This window comes from Phoxinus phoxinus (genome assembly GCF_949152265.1).
Source record: "Phoxinus phoxinus genome assembly, chromosome: 3".
Classification (NCBI taxonomy): domain Eukaryota; kingdom Metazoa; phylum Chordata; class Actinopteri; order Cypriniformes; family Leuciscidae; genus Phoxinus; species Phoxinus phoxinus.
The window spans coordinates 31,002,651-31,020,513 of NC_136878.1; the positions used below are offsets into that span (position 1 = coordinate 31,002,651).

Below are 17,863 nucleotides of genomic sequence, written 5' to 3' on the forward strand. Positions count from 1 at the left end.
CAGTAGATTCATTACTCTTTCAGAAGATCATAGCGCCACCACCGTATAACAGTGAAAACACGGAAAGCTGAAAATTTCCGTCAATGGCAGGGAAAGAGTTAAAAACTATGTGAAGTTCACATTGACACTTGGGTGTCTATCTGGTCCAACTAATTTACTTAAAAAAAAAAAAAAAAACCTTGTATAGAAATTCATGAGATCATGAGAAATAACTTTTCACTTTAGCATATATGTCTTACAGTCCATTAGGCAACTCAGCAATACACCTCATTGCCACTGTTCCAAATGAACAACCTTAACTTTAGTTGAAGCCCAGCCTACAAGATGACATCTCCCAGTTCTCTGATCCAGGATGATGGAGGGAACGCATATGTGTGCCATGTGGGGTTAATAATCAATCCCTTCCAAACAACCGATTCTAGTGCAAAAGCAAGAAAAAGACCTCCATGAGGAATGAGCCGTTTCCTGATCATGCCCTTTTCAACTACAATCCAAGCGAGTATCCGGAGGTGACCAGGGATCACGGCGGCCGGGTTTGGGATTAGAAACCAAGACTCTGCGGATGGTCTGAGTCTGACAGCCCGAGAGCGATGGAGGATGCCGAGGTTAATAAATAACAAGCTCAAGTGTTCTTGCTTTCAGCGTGGCCCTGATTATTAGCGTCTGGCAGCGCGGCCGTTTGTACTGGATCACGCCGTGTGATGCTACGGTGTCATATTGAATAACAGCAGGGATCAGACAGCGGAGAAACATCCAGACTAACAAATGATCAGGGGCCACAGAGGCTGAGAGCACAGGGGAGCCCCTTTGGCCCCTGTGGAGGAACACACTGTTCTTCCATCACTCTGAGAGTGTGTGAAGAGTGCTTACATCATGAGGTGTTCGGAAGGGAAACTTGGCTCGTGGTGAAAGCCTTGAAATATAGCAGCACTGGTGAAGGTGTAAGAAATGAATGACTCCTGTGTTTGAAAGATGAAACCGCTTGTACATACCTGTGTGTTTGTATATAAAAGACCCACAGCTAAGAGCTGATCTAGAGAGGAGACCTTGTGCCTTCAGTATGCAAACACAATCACTTTTCAAAGTACTTTATATCAATTCAGTGCAAATCACACATGCCGTAGAAAACTACCGTAAATCGTTAATTGAAATAAAGCTGAAATGTACATTTTAGATTAAACGCTAAGCTTCAAACATTTTATTACAGCTTAAGTACTTAAACTGAAAAATTAAAGCTAATTATATATTATTATTATTATTTTAAACTACAAAAAAAATACATTTAGAAATTAAAGGATAAAAGTAAATTCAAAATATGAATCAATACTGTAATAGTATACTAAAATAGCAATGTACACATCTTTGTTTACATGCTTAGAGAATATTTTTTTATTGATGAAAGCAAGCAATAATTATATATGAAACAAAACTTCTTTAAAAATAATAGACATAAATTATTCATTGTAATTTTTCATTTTCAATATTGTCCATATTTTAGTTATTCTGCCAACTGTTTCAGGGAGCAGTATGACATCACAGGCAACAGGTTTTAAATCTCCACAGACACACATTACAATTTCATAAACATTTGACCACATATATTCAGTTTTTTTCTTCTTTTTTTAAGAATATTTACAAAAAAAAATAAGATTTGTCAAATAAATAATTTAAAAAATCTGGTATAAATGAAAGTGTCTTTATCCTTTTTTTTCAATTAATAGATATGTTACATTCTACATAGTTATCTCTATATATAGTTATATATAGGCATGTTAGTATTTTCACACACACACACACACAAAAAAGTTTATTTCTGATTCTTGATGAAATCACAGACGAACTCCATGATGTTGCCAGATTCCTTCACACAAAAATGTCACTGGATTATTACAATTAATGAAAAAAGGAATGTTTGGAAATCTAAACTGATATTTCCTACTGACACACTATTGCCAAATACAAAAATAACGTAAAACTTTGTTTGTGAAAATACTAACGTGCCTAAGACTTTTGCACAGTACTGTGTATATATATAATTTCCAAAAAAAGATCCACTTTGGTTTGCTTGCAAACACAGCATGTGCACTTTTACAAAACGAAAAGCTTTTGGGATGCAAAATCCATTCACAATAAACCCATTGATCAACTCCAATCAACACATAGTTCACAGAAACACATTCAGGCTTAGAAAACTATCCTTTCTGCTGTTCAGATCATCTGTGTGTTGTTTTAGAGCGCGAGTCACTGAAGTACCGTCCGTGTCCTGCTCAGTGGGGATTGTGTTGTCTTTGTAATGGAATTCCCTCCAACAAATCAATGGTGTTTCCATATGATAGATGCGATATGGCAAATGAGAAGTCAGGAGGGAGGCAGAGGGACGAGGCTAGTGTTCTTTCTGATGTAGCCTGTGCTGTGATCTTTTCGTCGCTCGCTACGCCGAGGTCCCTCAAGAGCACCCCGCGGACCCGTCCGTGACCTTCCTGGCGAGCGGATGGATGAAGGAGAGGAAATGACAGAGAGGAATGACAGGAGGAGCACCGAAAAAGCAGCCCGCGTCGTCCTCTTTCTCCACAGCGGCGTCAGTAAACCTCTGCCCTCCGGTACCCCCCGAGGCCCTAAAGCAGCCTGACACACGCTATCGACTTCTTGTCAAGCAGCCAATCCACAGCAATGAAAACACACACAGACATTCGCCCTTCAAGTTCGGGATTTTTCGAAACATTTCGGACATTTTTATTTTCCTCTGTAAAACAGGCGTGCACGCTCAGCCTTGAGAGTTGAAGATCAAAGTTCTAGTGGCCGCAGGAGGTCGGGCGGACGGGACGGCTGACAGAGGAAGTTGCTTTAAAATGAGAACATGCCTCTCTCTCTCTCCACTCGGTCACTATTCTCTGGCCCAGACTGACATCTTTATTAGCGTAGTGGCTCTGCGTTGCGTTGCGTTATGTTATGGGAGCAAAGGAATAATGCAAGGGTACGTAAACTCAATCCCCACTACGAGGACAAGGCTAACGCTGACACTGCCATGGCTACTATTGGTCAAAGAAGGATTACAATAGACAATCCCGGCATGCATCATTCATACCGTTAAAAGAACATCAAAATAAAGTAAAGATACCGCAAACATCACTGGCATGGATTTTTCTTCTTTTTTTTTAAGTTGTCTCCATGAGCACTTTAGTTACAGCCATAAATCGGACCATAACAGGCTCAGCTGTCGACTCTGATAACTGCTGCTCGACAGCTGAGGATAGCTTTAGATATGGCAGTTACTGCGGCGTGCAAATTGTAGGGTGCAAACTGCAACTTAACCACCGTCGTTTTCCCTTCTGTAGAGGCGAGGTGTGTCGGCACAGGTGGGCGTATTATCAGCTGATCCTGCTATTTGTGGTTAGAACGGCTCCCTTTGCTGCCGTGGAAGGACACCTTGGCTTTTAGAGCTGTCTGGCCAGTGGCAAGAGCTGACAAATAACCCAGACTGTTTGACTCTAAAAGGGGTCAAGAGCTTTTGCCGTTCTTCTCGCCACAAAAAATAAACCCAGAAAAGGACGGATGGTAATTAACAATGGTCCAGTTTTCACTCTGACCGAGCTCTTTAAGTCTCCACGCCGCAGCTAAAACAGAGAGAAAAAAAGTGAGGAAGAAAGACAGAAAGGAGGCTGGTTGCCGGTCAGTCCTCTCCTTTTCCTTGGCGTTGGGAGAGCGTCCGTGCGAGGAGACGAGCTATCCAAGGTTATTTTTCTTTCTTTTGTTTGGGCTGGGACTGGGGTCCACTTTCAGCTCTCGGTACTGCACCTGTTAAAACACACACAAGCACACACACACGGTCAGGTGGGCGGATTGATAGCTGGGGATAGTGGTGAGGATGAGAAGCTTCAATGATGTGGCGCTGGAGAGCAGAGCTGTGCTGTCACACAGAAGCCCACAAGTTAACCAGTTACTGGCATTCTACATCCTCAGTCACATATGACTGAAAGACACTGTATTGGTTATAATTTAGACAGATCACATGTTAATGATGCTCCCAGAATTGGCCATTGCACAAGCTCAGAAAAAAATTAATCCTATATTTTCACTGAGTTTGGGGTTAGTAAGATTTTTTTATTTTTTTATTTTAATACTTTTATTTTGCAATGATGCATGCATTCAATTGTTTAAAAGTGAGAACTTTTATAATGTTACAAAAAATGTCCATATCAAATAAATGCTGCTATTTCGAACTTTCTATTCATCAAAGAATCCTAAAAAAAAATGTATCACAACGCAAAAGTATTAAGCAGCACAACTGTTTTCAACATTTATAAATGATCAATGTTGAAAACAGTTTAGATGCTTAATATTAATAAGATACGTTTCTCGAGCAGCAAATCTGCATATTAGAATGATTTCTGAAGGATCATGTGACACTGAATGATTCTGAAAATTCAGCTTAAGTTATTTTAAATTGCAATAATATTGTGCTATTTTACTGTTTTAATGATTTTTTCTCAAATAAATGCAGCCATGGCCAGCATAAGGACATTTTTTTCCAAAACATTAACATGTTACCAACCCTAAACTTTTAAACTACATTGTGAATTGTAGGTCCTACAATCCTACAATTGTAGGATGTAGGAAAAAAAATCCTACAATTTTATAAATGTTTACTATTTTGTGTATTTGTGATCATTGAATTATAATTATGGATATATTGGTGTAGTGTGTTTCATTCAGTATTAAAACGTTTAAAAAATGTGTTTATTAAAAACTGATTAATATTTAATTTACTACTTAACCCAAAATGTGGCTGATGTGTATTTATGTATATTACAGTATACAGATGTTGATTTCACATTGCTTGCATTGTATCATTTGAGAATTGAGCCTCCCATGCATTTGAATTACACAGAGTTGAAACCTACAGTTGTATTCAAAATTATTCAACCCCCATTACAAAATCAGGTTTATTGGCAAAATGTACAGACTTTCAGCTGTTTGCAATGAACAAATCAAACAAAAGTAATTAAAATAGCTCAACAACAAATGTTTCAAGTAGTTTCCCCAAATTCAACTGAAAATGCAACTTGTAATGACTTCCGCCATCTCAAAATGATTCAACACCCTGAATAGAAATAAAAAAAGATAGCGAAAGCACTAAATGTTCATAGAGACACTGTTGGAAGTTTGCAAGCTCAAAGTTAAAGGAACCGTGGTTACATTACTTGGACGGGACATAAATAGGAAGCTATCAACGGCTGCAACCAGATTTCAGAGAAGGCAGATTCAGGAAAAACCCTCGAGTGACCGGCAGCAAGACTTGGTGGCAAGAGGTTTCAGCTGCACAGTAAGGCACGTACTAGCCACATGCCAGAACTCCGAAAATACAACACTACTGACCCAAAAGCACAAGAAAAGTCGGCTCCAATTTGCTCAAAAATCATATAAATAAGGCACATAAGTTTGGGGATTCTGTTCTGTGGAGCGATGAAACAAAACTGGAACTTTTCGGTCCTATGGATCAGCACTATGTCTGGAGAAGAAGAATGAAGCATATGCTGAAAAGAACACGCTTCCTAAAGTTAAGCATTGTGATGCTCTAAGGCTGCTTTGCATCCTTTAGCACTGGACACCTGCAGTGTGTGGAAGGCAAGATGGATTCATTGAAGAATCAGGAAATCCTAGGAGAAAACATCATGCTGTCAGTGAGGAAGCTGCAGCTTAGTGTCATTGGGGCTTCTAACAGGAAAATGAACCCAAGTATACCTCAAATTCCACCAAGGCTTGGTTGCAGAAGAAGTCCTGGGAGATTCTACACTGGCCATCAAGTCAACTGACTTGAACCCAATAGAAAATCTCTGGTGGGATTTGAAGGCGGCGGTTACAGCACGCAAACCCCAAGAATATTACTACCAGGCTAAGATTCCTCAGAAGCGCTGCCAGAAGCTGGTGTCTGGTTATACATCGTTTGCAGCAGGTCATAACAGCAAAAAAGATGCTTGCCATGAAGGGGTTGAATGATTTTGAGACAGCAGAAGTCATTAAAAGTTGCATTTTCAGTTGAATTTGAGGAAACCACTTGAAACATTTGTGTTGATCTATTTCAATTACTTTTGTTTGATTTGTTAATTATAAACAGCTAAAAGTCTGTACATTTTGCCAATAAACCTGATTTGCAATGGGGGTTGAATAATTTTGATTACAACTGTGCAGCTGCCTATCTAGGTAACTAGGAAGCTCACTAGGTTTTGGAACAGAGCAGGAAGAAAATATATACCAGCTCAACATTCACAGGGTTGTCACCATAGCAAGACAGTCAAGTGCCTCTGAGCAAAACAGACAGATCACTGGTTTTCCGTCAGATCTGGCCCTCAAACTGACTGACGTCATTCCCTAAGAAATGTGGTCCATGTACTGCCAACTCAACAGAAACATCAGTCACCACCTACAATGTGGAGTGTGTCCATCTCACAGTCATTCATCTTGAAGGTGTGAGACTGGGTTTGCCTGTACCATATACAAACACAGCATCGGTAGCTGAATGTGATCCACAAATTACTTTTCTCTTAACCGATTTTCATCAGGACACGAAGGTAAAATGTACTGTAAGCATGGAAAATGGAAAGCATCAAATTAATTGACCAAATAAATTAATAATAAATTACATTAAGAAATGCACAAATCAAAGTTAAGTGAGTTTTTTTTCTTTTTCTTAAAACAACCAAATTTATCTGATTGATTGATTGATTGATCCATCCATCCATCCATCCCTAAAGGGGAAATTCACTTGTCGCAGCAGCAACATGCTACAGTATAAATAAAAAACAATACATTCATTAAAATAAAAAACTACCCAAATTGCACCCATACCACAACAAGCACAATTTAGTTAATGCCTGGTTCAGATTACCCGATTTTAGCACGATCCGTTTGACGTAGGGTGTCGTGGGGATTCGTAAACGACAGCGGGCGTCGGGACGCAAGATTTAATCGTTTCATCTCGTATAGTGTCATAGTGGGCAACAACCTACATCGCTTCACAACAAAAAGACTAGCATGTTTCATTTTTTTTCGGTCCTCCACGACTGGTTCCGTCAAGAGTGAGTGCGTTTGTGTGAGTGAGTGAGCGTGAGTGCGTGTGTGTGTGTGTGCATGTGACGGCACGGCACGCGATGACTGGTCAGAAAGCAACGTGTAGTCTGACATGTTTCTTGACCACGACACGGGAAATATTTAAGAGTCTATCGTAACAGTAAAAAAAAAATCATCCATTAAAATAAATGTTCATAAACCAGGCATTAGTATAGATTAGTGGAAATGTGTCTTTGGCTTCACTATACACCCCATGCAAGGACACCAACACACCATAACAATATACATACAAAATATAAAACAATAACATTCCCATATGTACATATACAATCTATGCATACATATCCACCCCTAATCATATGCATATCTTCTCAACATTTAAAATTCTAATGGTAGTTGGCACAAATGACATCTGGTACACATTTTTACTCGCCCGAGGTTGTCTAAAACGTCTCCTTGATGGTAACAATATCAGACACAAAATAACACCAAGTCTTGATCACATTTGATTAAACAATCTCACGGCAGTTGGAAGAAAAGACCTTCTGTATCTCTCTTTTGAGCAATGTGGGTAGATACGTCTGTTGCTAAATGAACTACACATAGCACACATTGTATCATGGAGGGGGTGAGATTTATACTTCATGATGGAAGACAGTTTCCCTACCATCCTTTCTTGCCCAATTTCATCAACAGAGGGCAAAGAACAGCCCATAACTGAGCTCGCCTTCCTAATCAGTTTAAGTCAAGTCTGTTTTTGTCCCGCACAGAAATCCCCCCACCTTAGCATACCACAGCATAAAAAATGACAGATGCCACTACAGTGTCATAGCAAGTCCTTAATACTCGACACACCCCAAAAGATCTCAAACGTCTCAACAAGTGAATATGACTCTGACCCTCTTTATACAAGTAATTCCTGTGATCACACCAGTCCAACTTATTATTTCAGTAGACACTGAATATCCACTCCTTCAATATTTACAGGAAGTAAATGCTGTGTTTTCTTTCGGAAATCTATTACAATCTCTTTGGTTTTACTTGCATTGAGTTCAAGGCTATTCAGCGTCCATCATTCAACAAAGTTCATAATCAGCTTGATTGATGCAATTAATCAGATGAATTAATCAGTACATAGCTGAATTAATTCAATTAAAAGTTGTAATCAAGTCAATTAAAGTCATGCAGCCTTAAAAAAAAGAAAACCCGCTAATTCTGGGTTGACAATAGGGTCCACACAGTAGCTGCAGCTAGAGCATTTCTGGATTTCAGAGCGGCCTGGCATTCGTCTTCTTCAAAGCACGCTTTAAATTGCAGCCTAACGGGGTCATTATTTACGTATTCACTTTAAGCACATCAGGGTCGCGTCTGACTTCAGAAGCCTCCCTTGAACTGCGTGTAAACAAAAGTTTGCGTGTCAAGGTGAGGCGATGAAGATCGACATTAGTGAATCTAATGGAAGAAAAGAAATGAAGGCAAACAACAATAAAGGCTCAATCAAAAGTAGCGCTATAAAGAGCGTGTGGCACGTCAGAGGCTCTATTACACTTAACTGCTGACAGTTATGCCATCCTGTATGGTGCAACAAGCGCTGCAGCTTTAATGACAGAGAGCTGTCCCACCCAAGATAACACGCCACACTAGTTAGTCAAAGAAGCATGCGGAGAAAGTAAAAAAAGGGAACAATACAAAGAAAAGAACTTTAGTAGTTGGAATGAGGGGGGTTAAAGTGACTACGGTGAGATAGCAATTTGGAGCAAGTGCCGAGCACAAAGAGAACATCCGTGGAGACGATGGGTAAAGACCTTACGCTGCTCAAAGGCTGCTCCACCCTCGCTCCGCTCCCCCATGTTGACAGTTGCACTACAAAACACACTTTGAAGTACGCTCTTGTGGAGGGGGCGCCACACGCGCGAGCGCTTCGTTTAGCGGTGTCAGGCGCCGTCCCGGGACCTGCCGCAGCCGAGTACGCGATGCCGTCCCGCCGCCAAGCGTGGATCGGGGTTTGAAGCCACATGGGCGACAGGCAAATATAAATAAGTAAATGAAAGCTGAACATTTTTAATGATACTATGCTATGCTGTTTATAGAGAAGGAGAGAAATCTCGCCTGCTTCATCTCTAGTGACACCTAACCTTGCATTAGGGGCATTAAATGCTCCTCTAGAAGAGAAAAAAGGGCTCAGAGACGCCCACAGACAAGCTCTCATCCATTGGCGAGAAAAAAAGATATGTTTCGAGGTGAAAAGAGAGGGAAAAGGCACTGAGGAAAGTTTCTCCTAACTTTTTATTTTCCTACGGTAAGGTGCATGCTAATTGCTTGTTTAAACTCTAAATAGAAACCCCTGGTGCAGCAAAGACAGGCTTTTGATACAGTATGCACGACTGAGGAAAGTTTTAGCACCTACACAACCAACAGGACGTGCTCTCTCCTCAGATACAAGAAAAGTGATGGGGACTGCTGTGGGAGGCATCACAAAAATGGCAAAGGCTTAACTTATGAATATTAATTAGGGGGTGCACACATAATTGAACATGGTATTTGACTGTTTTGATAAATAAGCAATCTATTGATATGGATATCTATCTATCTATCTATCTATCTATCTATCTATCTATCTATCTATATATATATATATATATATATATATATATATATATATATATATATATATATATATATATATATATTAGGGCTGTCCGTTAAACGCGTTATTAACGGCGTTAACGCAAACCCATTTTAACGGCGTCAATTTTTTTATCGCGAGATTAACGCCTAGCAAACTTTGTAGTTTTTTTCACATGCTTTTGCAACAACTAGTAACGGTATTAAAACTACAACACCACAGCGGATCTAGCTAGACCAGAAACAAAACAACAGGCGCCGCACACACTTGTTTGGGTTTGCGAGCCGCCAAAGAGTGGACGAGAAGCGCAGAGCCGAGCCGCGTCTAGGACAACTGAGCGCGTCTAGCACATCGGACGCGCACTTTCTCAGTTTATAGCCAGCAATAAAAACGCTGAATGGCGCCGCCGGTGTGTGTACACTCATAGAGAATAATGTGTTAGAATTTTAAATACGAGCCGCTGCGCGACGCGGCGCTTCTCGTCTGAACGTTACGTTTAGAGTGGATGAATGATGAGCGCGAGACGCCGAAATAAGATTCTGAATGGAAAGTTTACTTTTAAAAAGTTGCCAAATAGTTCAATTGACAAGACCAAAGTAATCTGTGTGTTTTGTCGTTGTGAACTGAGCTATCATCGCAGCACGTCCAGTCTGAAATACCACTCTATGGTCAAGCACACACACCGCTGATGCGTTTCTACGCCCACTCCTCAATATCAGTAACGTAACTCGTCAGTATTTCTTTTACCCTTTTATTGATGGACAGTGTTACATTGTGTGAGAGATTATTTGCTCCAAGTGAGAATGTTAGTGTGGAATTGAACACATATGCCAATGTTGTTTTCAATAATAATAAAAAACATTTGCACAAAGCAAGCCGATCCACTTTTCCATGTTGATAAGAGCATTAAAATGAGAAAAAAATAATGGGACAAAAAGAAATCAAGAGACATTTAGAATATATAAAAATGTGCGATTAATCGCAAGTTAACTATGACATTAATGCGATTAATCGCGATTAAATATTTTAATAGTTTGACAGCCCTATATATATATATATATATATATATATATATATATATATATATATAGAGTGAAGTGACGTTAAGGCCAAGTATGGTAACCCATACTCGGAATTTGTCCTCTGCACTCCCCATCCAGGTTAGAGCACACACATTAGGAGTAGTGAACACATACACTGCAAACTATGGACACACACCTGGAGCAGTGGGCAGCCTTTTCTGGTGTGGCACCAGGGGAGCGATTGGGGGTTAAGTGTCTTGCTCAAGGGCACTTCAGTAATTTCCTACCAGTATTGAGAATTGAACCCACAACCTTCAGGTTACCATTCTGACTCTCTAACCATTAATAATAATAATTTGTTACATTTATATAGAGCTTTTTCTGGGACCTCAAAGCGCTTCACATATGGAAGGGGGGAATCTCCTCAACCACCACCAATGTGCAGCATCCACCTGGATGATGCGACGGCACGGCAGCCATATTGCGCCAGAACGCCCACCACACACCAGCTTACTGGTGGAGAGGAGCCAGTGATGAAGCCAAACAGTATATGGGGGTGATAAGGAGGCCATGATGGACAGAGGCCAAGGGGCAAATTTGGCCAGGATGCCGGGGTAACACCCCTACTCTTTTTCGAAGGACATCCTGGGAATTTTAATGACCACAGAGAGTCAAGACCTCAGTTTAACGTCTTATCCGAAGGACAGTGCTCTTTGACAGTATAGTGTCCCCGTCACTGTACTGGGGCGTTAGGACCCACATAGACCACAGGGTGAGCGCCCCCTGCTGGCCTCACTAACACCTCTTCCAGCAGCAACCTTTTTTTCTCAGGAGGTCTCCCATCCAGGTACTAACCAGGCTCAGCCCTGCTTAGCTTCAGTGGGCGACCAGTCTTGGGCTACAGGGTGATATGGCTGCTGGCATTAGGCCATGACTGCATAACATGCATGCACAGAAGACCAATATATGATGCTGGTCCTATGCGTACAGCCAAAACAGCACTGACCCAACAGGCAACCGTGTGTGTGTGTGTGTGTGATAATACAATGTAATGTGAGTACATGGTTTATGGCCAGGCTCTGTTATAAAAAAAAAAAATGAACATGCAAAAACAAGAGAGAATCAGTGAAATATTAGTGATTGATTGTGTAGTCAATGTACGCTTATCCCTGTGAGCTTTTTTTATTCTATGCATGTTTTTGTTTCTCTGTTTACATAGTAAATAAAACCTGTAGCTTTTTTTTTTTTTTTTTGTGCAAAATAATTTTGTCAGATACCGGTAAATACTTTAACCAAGTGTAGTGTTTTGTTCTACCCTCACATTTCAAAAATATAACTTGTAGGGTCATTAAAAACATATATCCATTCCAGACATCACTTTTGGCGTGTGTGTGCGTGCGTACACAAATCTGGTATACAAGTTAAGTAAATAAACTTTTTTACAAAATGTAAAAATGCAGAATTTTTTTTGTGATGGGTAGGTAGGTTTAGGGGTAGGGTTAGTGTAAGGGGATAGAATATACAGTTTGTACAGTATAAAAACCATTACCTCTATGGAATGTCCACATTTAGATAGCCAAGTAAACGTGTGTGTGTAGTGTGTAGGATACATACATGCCTGCTGCAAGCTATCTCAAAGTGTAGGGGACAAAATCAGCCATTGCAAAAAGTGTCCATAAATGATAGCTATGTCCTCAGAAAACAGACAAATTCTGCTATTGTTTGCCCTCTTTTCTTCTCTCCTCAAGTGCGTGCCCTTCGCATGTGATGAATTGTACGGCTGCGGCTGCATTTTAATCTCAGCATTTGCATAGGCCATAATGGAGCCCTTGGCGTGCTAATTGCTAGCGTCCCAGTTACGCACGCAGTTCCTCCATTGCCTAATGGCACCATAAAGCATGCGACAGGACACGTCTTAGACACCTGGTAGAGAATGTTAAGTTGGTAATGCCAGTTGGCCTCATTTAAGGGAGAAAGTATAGCATTATATCAGAATGTGCTTTATTTAAAGTAGTGAGGCAGACGCACAGCAGGTAAAGATATTCTCGGAGGGGTCTATAGGCGGGTACATGAAAAGAACAGAGTGTATAAACTGGGAGAGTAATTCAAAGTGAATACACACCTCACAGCAGGTTTGATATATCACAGGTCTCCTGCAGTGCACTAAAAAGGCCATGGGCTCAGTGCACAGAGGTGGTATGTATTAAGATTTACAACAAACCTTAGAATAACCACAGCACTTGTGTATAGTGTACACTTAACCTTCCTGATCTTCACAACACCTTCAACATGGGCAATTAATAAAGTAATTGAATGAATGTATCCATTTTAAGGGCATTTTCCAAAAGGATAAAAGGACAGCAGTGCTTTCCCAAAAAATCTGGAGGAGAAAGTATATATTACAACAAGTGCGAACCCACTAATTTCATAGAAGTTTCCAACAGCGACACCAGCGGATAAAGTTTCAGAGGGAGTTCTTTCTTGACCTCACTGTTTTGAAGTATAGTGTGGATGTGAGTGTGAATGAAGAAATAGAGGTAAATAAAATAGAATAGAATAGAATAGAATAGAATAATAAAATAAACTGTGATGGACTGTCCTTCCATCAGGGGGGTTTCCCAGCCGAGATTCTAGGTTACGCTCCAGCATCCCTGTGCATCTACATAGGACAAACATTTTGGAGAATGGATGGATGGAAAATCAAATAATTGCAATTAATATAATAAAAAAATCAAGATAATATACAAACAAGAACAAGTAGTACAAATAAAATAAATAAAACATTACTGTATTCATGTTTTTATGCTTTTGTTATTTGTAAAGCATGTAACATTTCAATTTAAGAAATAACCTTTAAAAATAGTATACTAATATGAATATGTTAATATTATAGTATTAGATGCTTATTGGTAAATGTTTGCTAAACGGCGTTCCATTAACTCAGTAATTGTTTAAACATCATATGGACCTGGAACATTAATTAACATTGGGAAGAAAAGAAACCCAAAGCCATGATAGAGGAGAATTTGCCTCCTCCTTTTAGACCACAACACGTCACTGATCTGTATCCACCGAAATGCATGTGCATATTGAGCTTTTGTAGCCCCGCCCCTTTTCAGCGCAGCACTCATAGGGCCCTATCATACACCCGGCGCAATGTGGAGCCCGGAGCAACGCAAGTGTATTTGGCTAGTTTCAGCCCGACACAGTTAGCATTTTCACGCCGTGCGCAACGTTGTTTAAATAGCAAATGCATTTGCACCTATTTGTGCGCCCATGGGCTTGCTGGTCTGAAAACGGTTCAGGTTTTGGATTGCATTGTTGGCGCTTTGCTATTTTGAGGCAACTGAAATAGACTGTGCTAAAGTCAATGCCGTAGTATCTTTTTGTTATTTAAAGGGTGCATTCGTAATATGAGCCTATAGGTGAGTGCACAACATGCGTACACTCTGCTTATTACGCACACAGGGTGTACAAACATGCCAAATATTAATAATTAAATGTAAAATAATATTGTGTATGAAGATGGTGGAATCCAGCTTGTCCCGTAGATGGTCCGCGCACGAGCAGACTTCAGTCTTTACGCTTGCAAATTCTGCCATGTAAATAGCGAATCCGCCATGGCGCGAGCACAACTGGCTTTTAAAGGGAATAGGAGATGAGATTCTGATTGGTTTATTGCACGTCACGCCCAAAACACACCCATTACTCATTAAGAGAATAAGGACAACCCTTTTAGACCGCCAACCATTTTTCTAGCAAAAGTGGATTCGGCCCTAAGTGCACTTGCGACATGCGTTTTAGACCATGTGCTTAGGTTGTTAAAATAGGGCCCATTGTGTTTCGTCTTCCGGTTTGTATTTCCACAACATGAAGGCAAGATCTTACGGATTTATGAATGAACCGCTCATTTTAAAAGCTTCCCGGTCTACTTACATTTGTTATGCCATCCGCTTCAAACATTACAATGCTCATGATAACTTTAGTTAACTCTACAATGAGTAAATCCACTTCACCAGCTAATTACTCTTCGACAGTGATGTCATAGAAATATACAGAGCTATCCGCAAAAACTAAAGTTCAAACACAAAGTTCTAAAGATGGCTGCATGCTTATTTCTCTGGTGCATAAGGTCTATACGAGCAGCGCACTCAAAATAACACAAACAAGGTGAGTAAAGAAATGCACCCACAGAGCTGTGGGAGTTGTAAGCTCCCATTCAAAGACACTCTGTACTCACAGACTGCAGCATAGATGCCCTTTATATAAAAAGTCATTAGGAGCTCATCAGTTCATGTTGTTCTGAGGCACCTCCAAATGATCTGTAAAAGAGGCAATGCTGGCCTCTCTCTCTCGGCCTTGCAGGGCTTTCATCACGGGACGGTGCGGGAGGCGCAGGTCGCATCAGAACCTCAAAAATAGCCCTCCATTTGTCACTTGTTCAGAACGTTCGGGCCCCTGGGCATGTGCGGATCACACCCCGATGCAGGGGCGCTTTGTTTGAGTCTCCGAGGTCCCACAGAAGCGCAGCCTCCACCCCGCCCATTGTCTCTAACCCAGAAAACAGAGGTGAACGGACCTCCACGGGCAGTTGTGCGATGCAGAGCGGAACGTTCCGCGCATCATGCTGATGTTCAAGTACTTTTTTGGACTGTCCTAAATCAAAAGCTGTAACAGGGCACAGAAAGCCCACGGCGGCCTGCTCTTCTGAGCGTGAACCTCACCGTACATCATTAGCCAGGTCTCCTCTGGGCCTCCTACCTGCAGGGACCTTCTGGGCTCCAGGTGTTTGGGGTAAACGCACCTTAGCGACCTAGCCGCATCGTGCTAATTTAGAGCAGGCTACCTGCAGCTGCAGGGCCGATGCAAAGCCACGCAGGGGCTAGGGATTACGACTCTATAGAGATCAAAGCCTGCCCGCCGCCCCGGGCTCATCAAAGGCGAGCGTGTCTGTGCTGATGTGGCAAGCGATTGGTCCTGGATCAGAGCCCTGTGTCACCCCCGCCGTCAGCACCGCAGGGTTTATCCCGACACAGAGGAAGCACGATAACAGGCCAGGCTTGTGTTTACGAGCTCAGGTTTTAATTGCAGTTAAACGCCAGCACCTCGCTGCTCAAACAGAACGCTGTTGATTAAGAACGGGACAATGGGGCGGGCCGCATAACTCAGATCTCACGGTTAATGTAGAAGCAGACCGGGAGAGGATTACTGCTTTACACTCATTACACTCAATAACAAAGCATGACTCAGTACAACACAGCAAGAAGTCTATAAATCTACCGAGAGACACGTGCAGACTGAAAACATCACAAGTCATTTACATTCAACTTAACTAAATGAAATTTATGAAACACATTCCTCATGAAGGCTAACAGGGATAAGAATATAATTGGGTGTTTCTTTAACTACGGATATATGGATATATAAATCTGCAGGATGTAAGATCCAAAAGGTAGATTTGTGGACTTCAATCACACTAGTAAACAAATATTTTAATATAAAATAATAATATTTGTTTACTTTTTTGTTAACAATGTGATTATACTGTGTGTGTATATATATATATATATATATATATATATATATATATATATATATATATATATATATATATTATTTTATTTTTTTGTATACTGTATATTATACTGGGGGGTTTTTTCTTCAAAATTGTATTCTGCCATTCATTACATCTCAAATGTATTATGTTTGATATCATTATGTGTAAAAAAAAAAAAAAAAAAAAAAAATGTCCCTGCATAAAATATCTGAATAAAATAATTGTGTAAAATAGCTATCATTTTATACATCCTAATTACTAATTAACATAATTTGACTGGAAATTATAAAAAAAAGGATTATTCACACATCTCATATTTCATATCAATCTTTCTCATTGTTAATCACAAACACTAACTTGTGAAAAAAATATATATATATATATTGCGGCCAAATTGTTGGTCATGATGGAAATGCCGCAGCATCTGAGAGATTGTTAATACATTTTAAATGTCAAATATTTTACAAGTAAATACATTTTAATCAATAAGCAATGATTAGATCAATATTTTATATTATCCTAATTTTGAGGTGTAATAATTAATATTCTATGATGGATTTTCATACTTTAAGATATACATATGACACAAAAAAAATGATGCAGACATGATAAGAAGTTTTCAAGTTTTAGCGTGACACAAAAAGAAGTGAGTTGACAGGTTAAATCGAGCCCTGGTACATAACCATAATTATTAGCTGAAGAAATATCAAATTAAAGCGTAAAATCTATAAAATATTAATAAGCATTATATATACTGTATGTGTGTGTGTATATATATATATATATATATATATAATTATTAGCTGTACATTATAATATATGTACATATGTGTGAATAATCTATACATATATACACACAGAATAAAGTGCCATTATAGGTATAAAAGTTTAGGTGAAGTTTGTTTAAAAAGTCAACATCTTGCACTCTTTTCATGGTAATGAGTCACAAGGCTGTCTGTGATGACAAGAATAGAATTCCCTGATTCTGCATTTATGCATATTACCATGAGCGGAAAGCATAAATTAAAGGGAGCCAGAAAACTCTGCACGAATACATTCTCCCACAGCAGAACCATTTGAGTTCATTGTTATTATTTCATTATGTTTGCTAAGGCTAGCATCACTATTACTGTTGCTCATTCTCAGGGTTGGGGTGGGGATTAAAACAAACCAATAGAAACTAAGTTTTACTAACTTCAGTGCATAACTCCTCCTGCAGTGTCTGTGCTACATACATAAATTCACCCTCAAATCATGGGCATTGTAGAGAAGTGTGAGACGTGTCAATTTTGGAGTTGGCAAAAATCTAAATACATACAGGTTTTACAATTTTCGGGTAACCGTCAGAAAGACGGGGTGAATGTCGGAAGGAATAACATACCACTTGAACGTCTGAGGGCACTCGGGACAGGAAGTCCAACAGCTCATTGTTGTCGATGCTGTACGGGTCTCTCAGTTTTTTGGTGAACTTGTTGACCCCTGAAAGTTGAAACAACAGTGGTGATCAGGCCTCACAGAGTGCAGTTCAGATGGACCTTATAAGATCCTGTACAGATTCTGAACCCTTGTCTTTTTAAAGAATAAGCTGCT

At 40.0% G+C, this 17,863-nt stretch overlaps 1 protein-coding gene across 9 annotated transcripts in view; it reads right to left on the reverse strand.

Moving 5' to 3' along the window:
* Positions 1 to 1,368: 1,368 nt before the first annotated feature.
* Positions 1,369 to 17,863, reverse strand: part of mctp1a (multiple C2 domains, transmembrane 1a) — a 221,340-nt gene continuing 204,845 nt past the window's right edge. For all 9 annotated transcript variants that reach the window (XM_079607525.1, XM_079607523.1, XM_079607524.1 and 6 more), the window contains 2 exons: positions 17,655 to 17,752; positions 1,369 to 3,795 (listed from right to left, as the gene is read on the reverse strand). In XM_079607525.1, the coding sequence (XP_079463651.1) occupies positions 3,724 to 3,795; positions 17,655 to 17,752 (170 nt within the window). In that variant the 3' untranslated portion in view covers positions 1,369 to 3,723. The remainder of the gene's footprint in view (positions 3,796 to 17,654; positions 17,753 to 17,863) is intronic.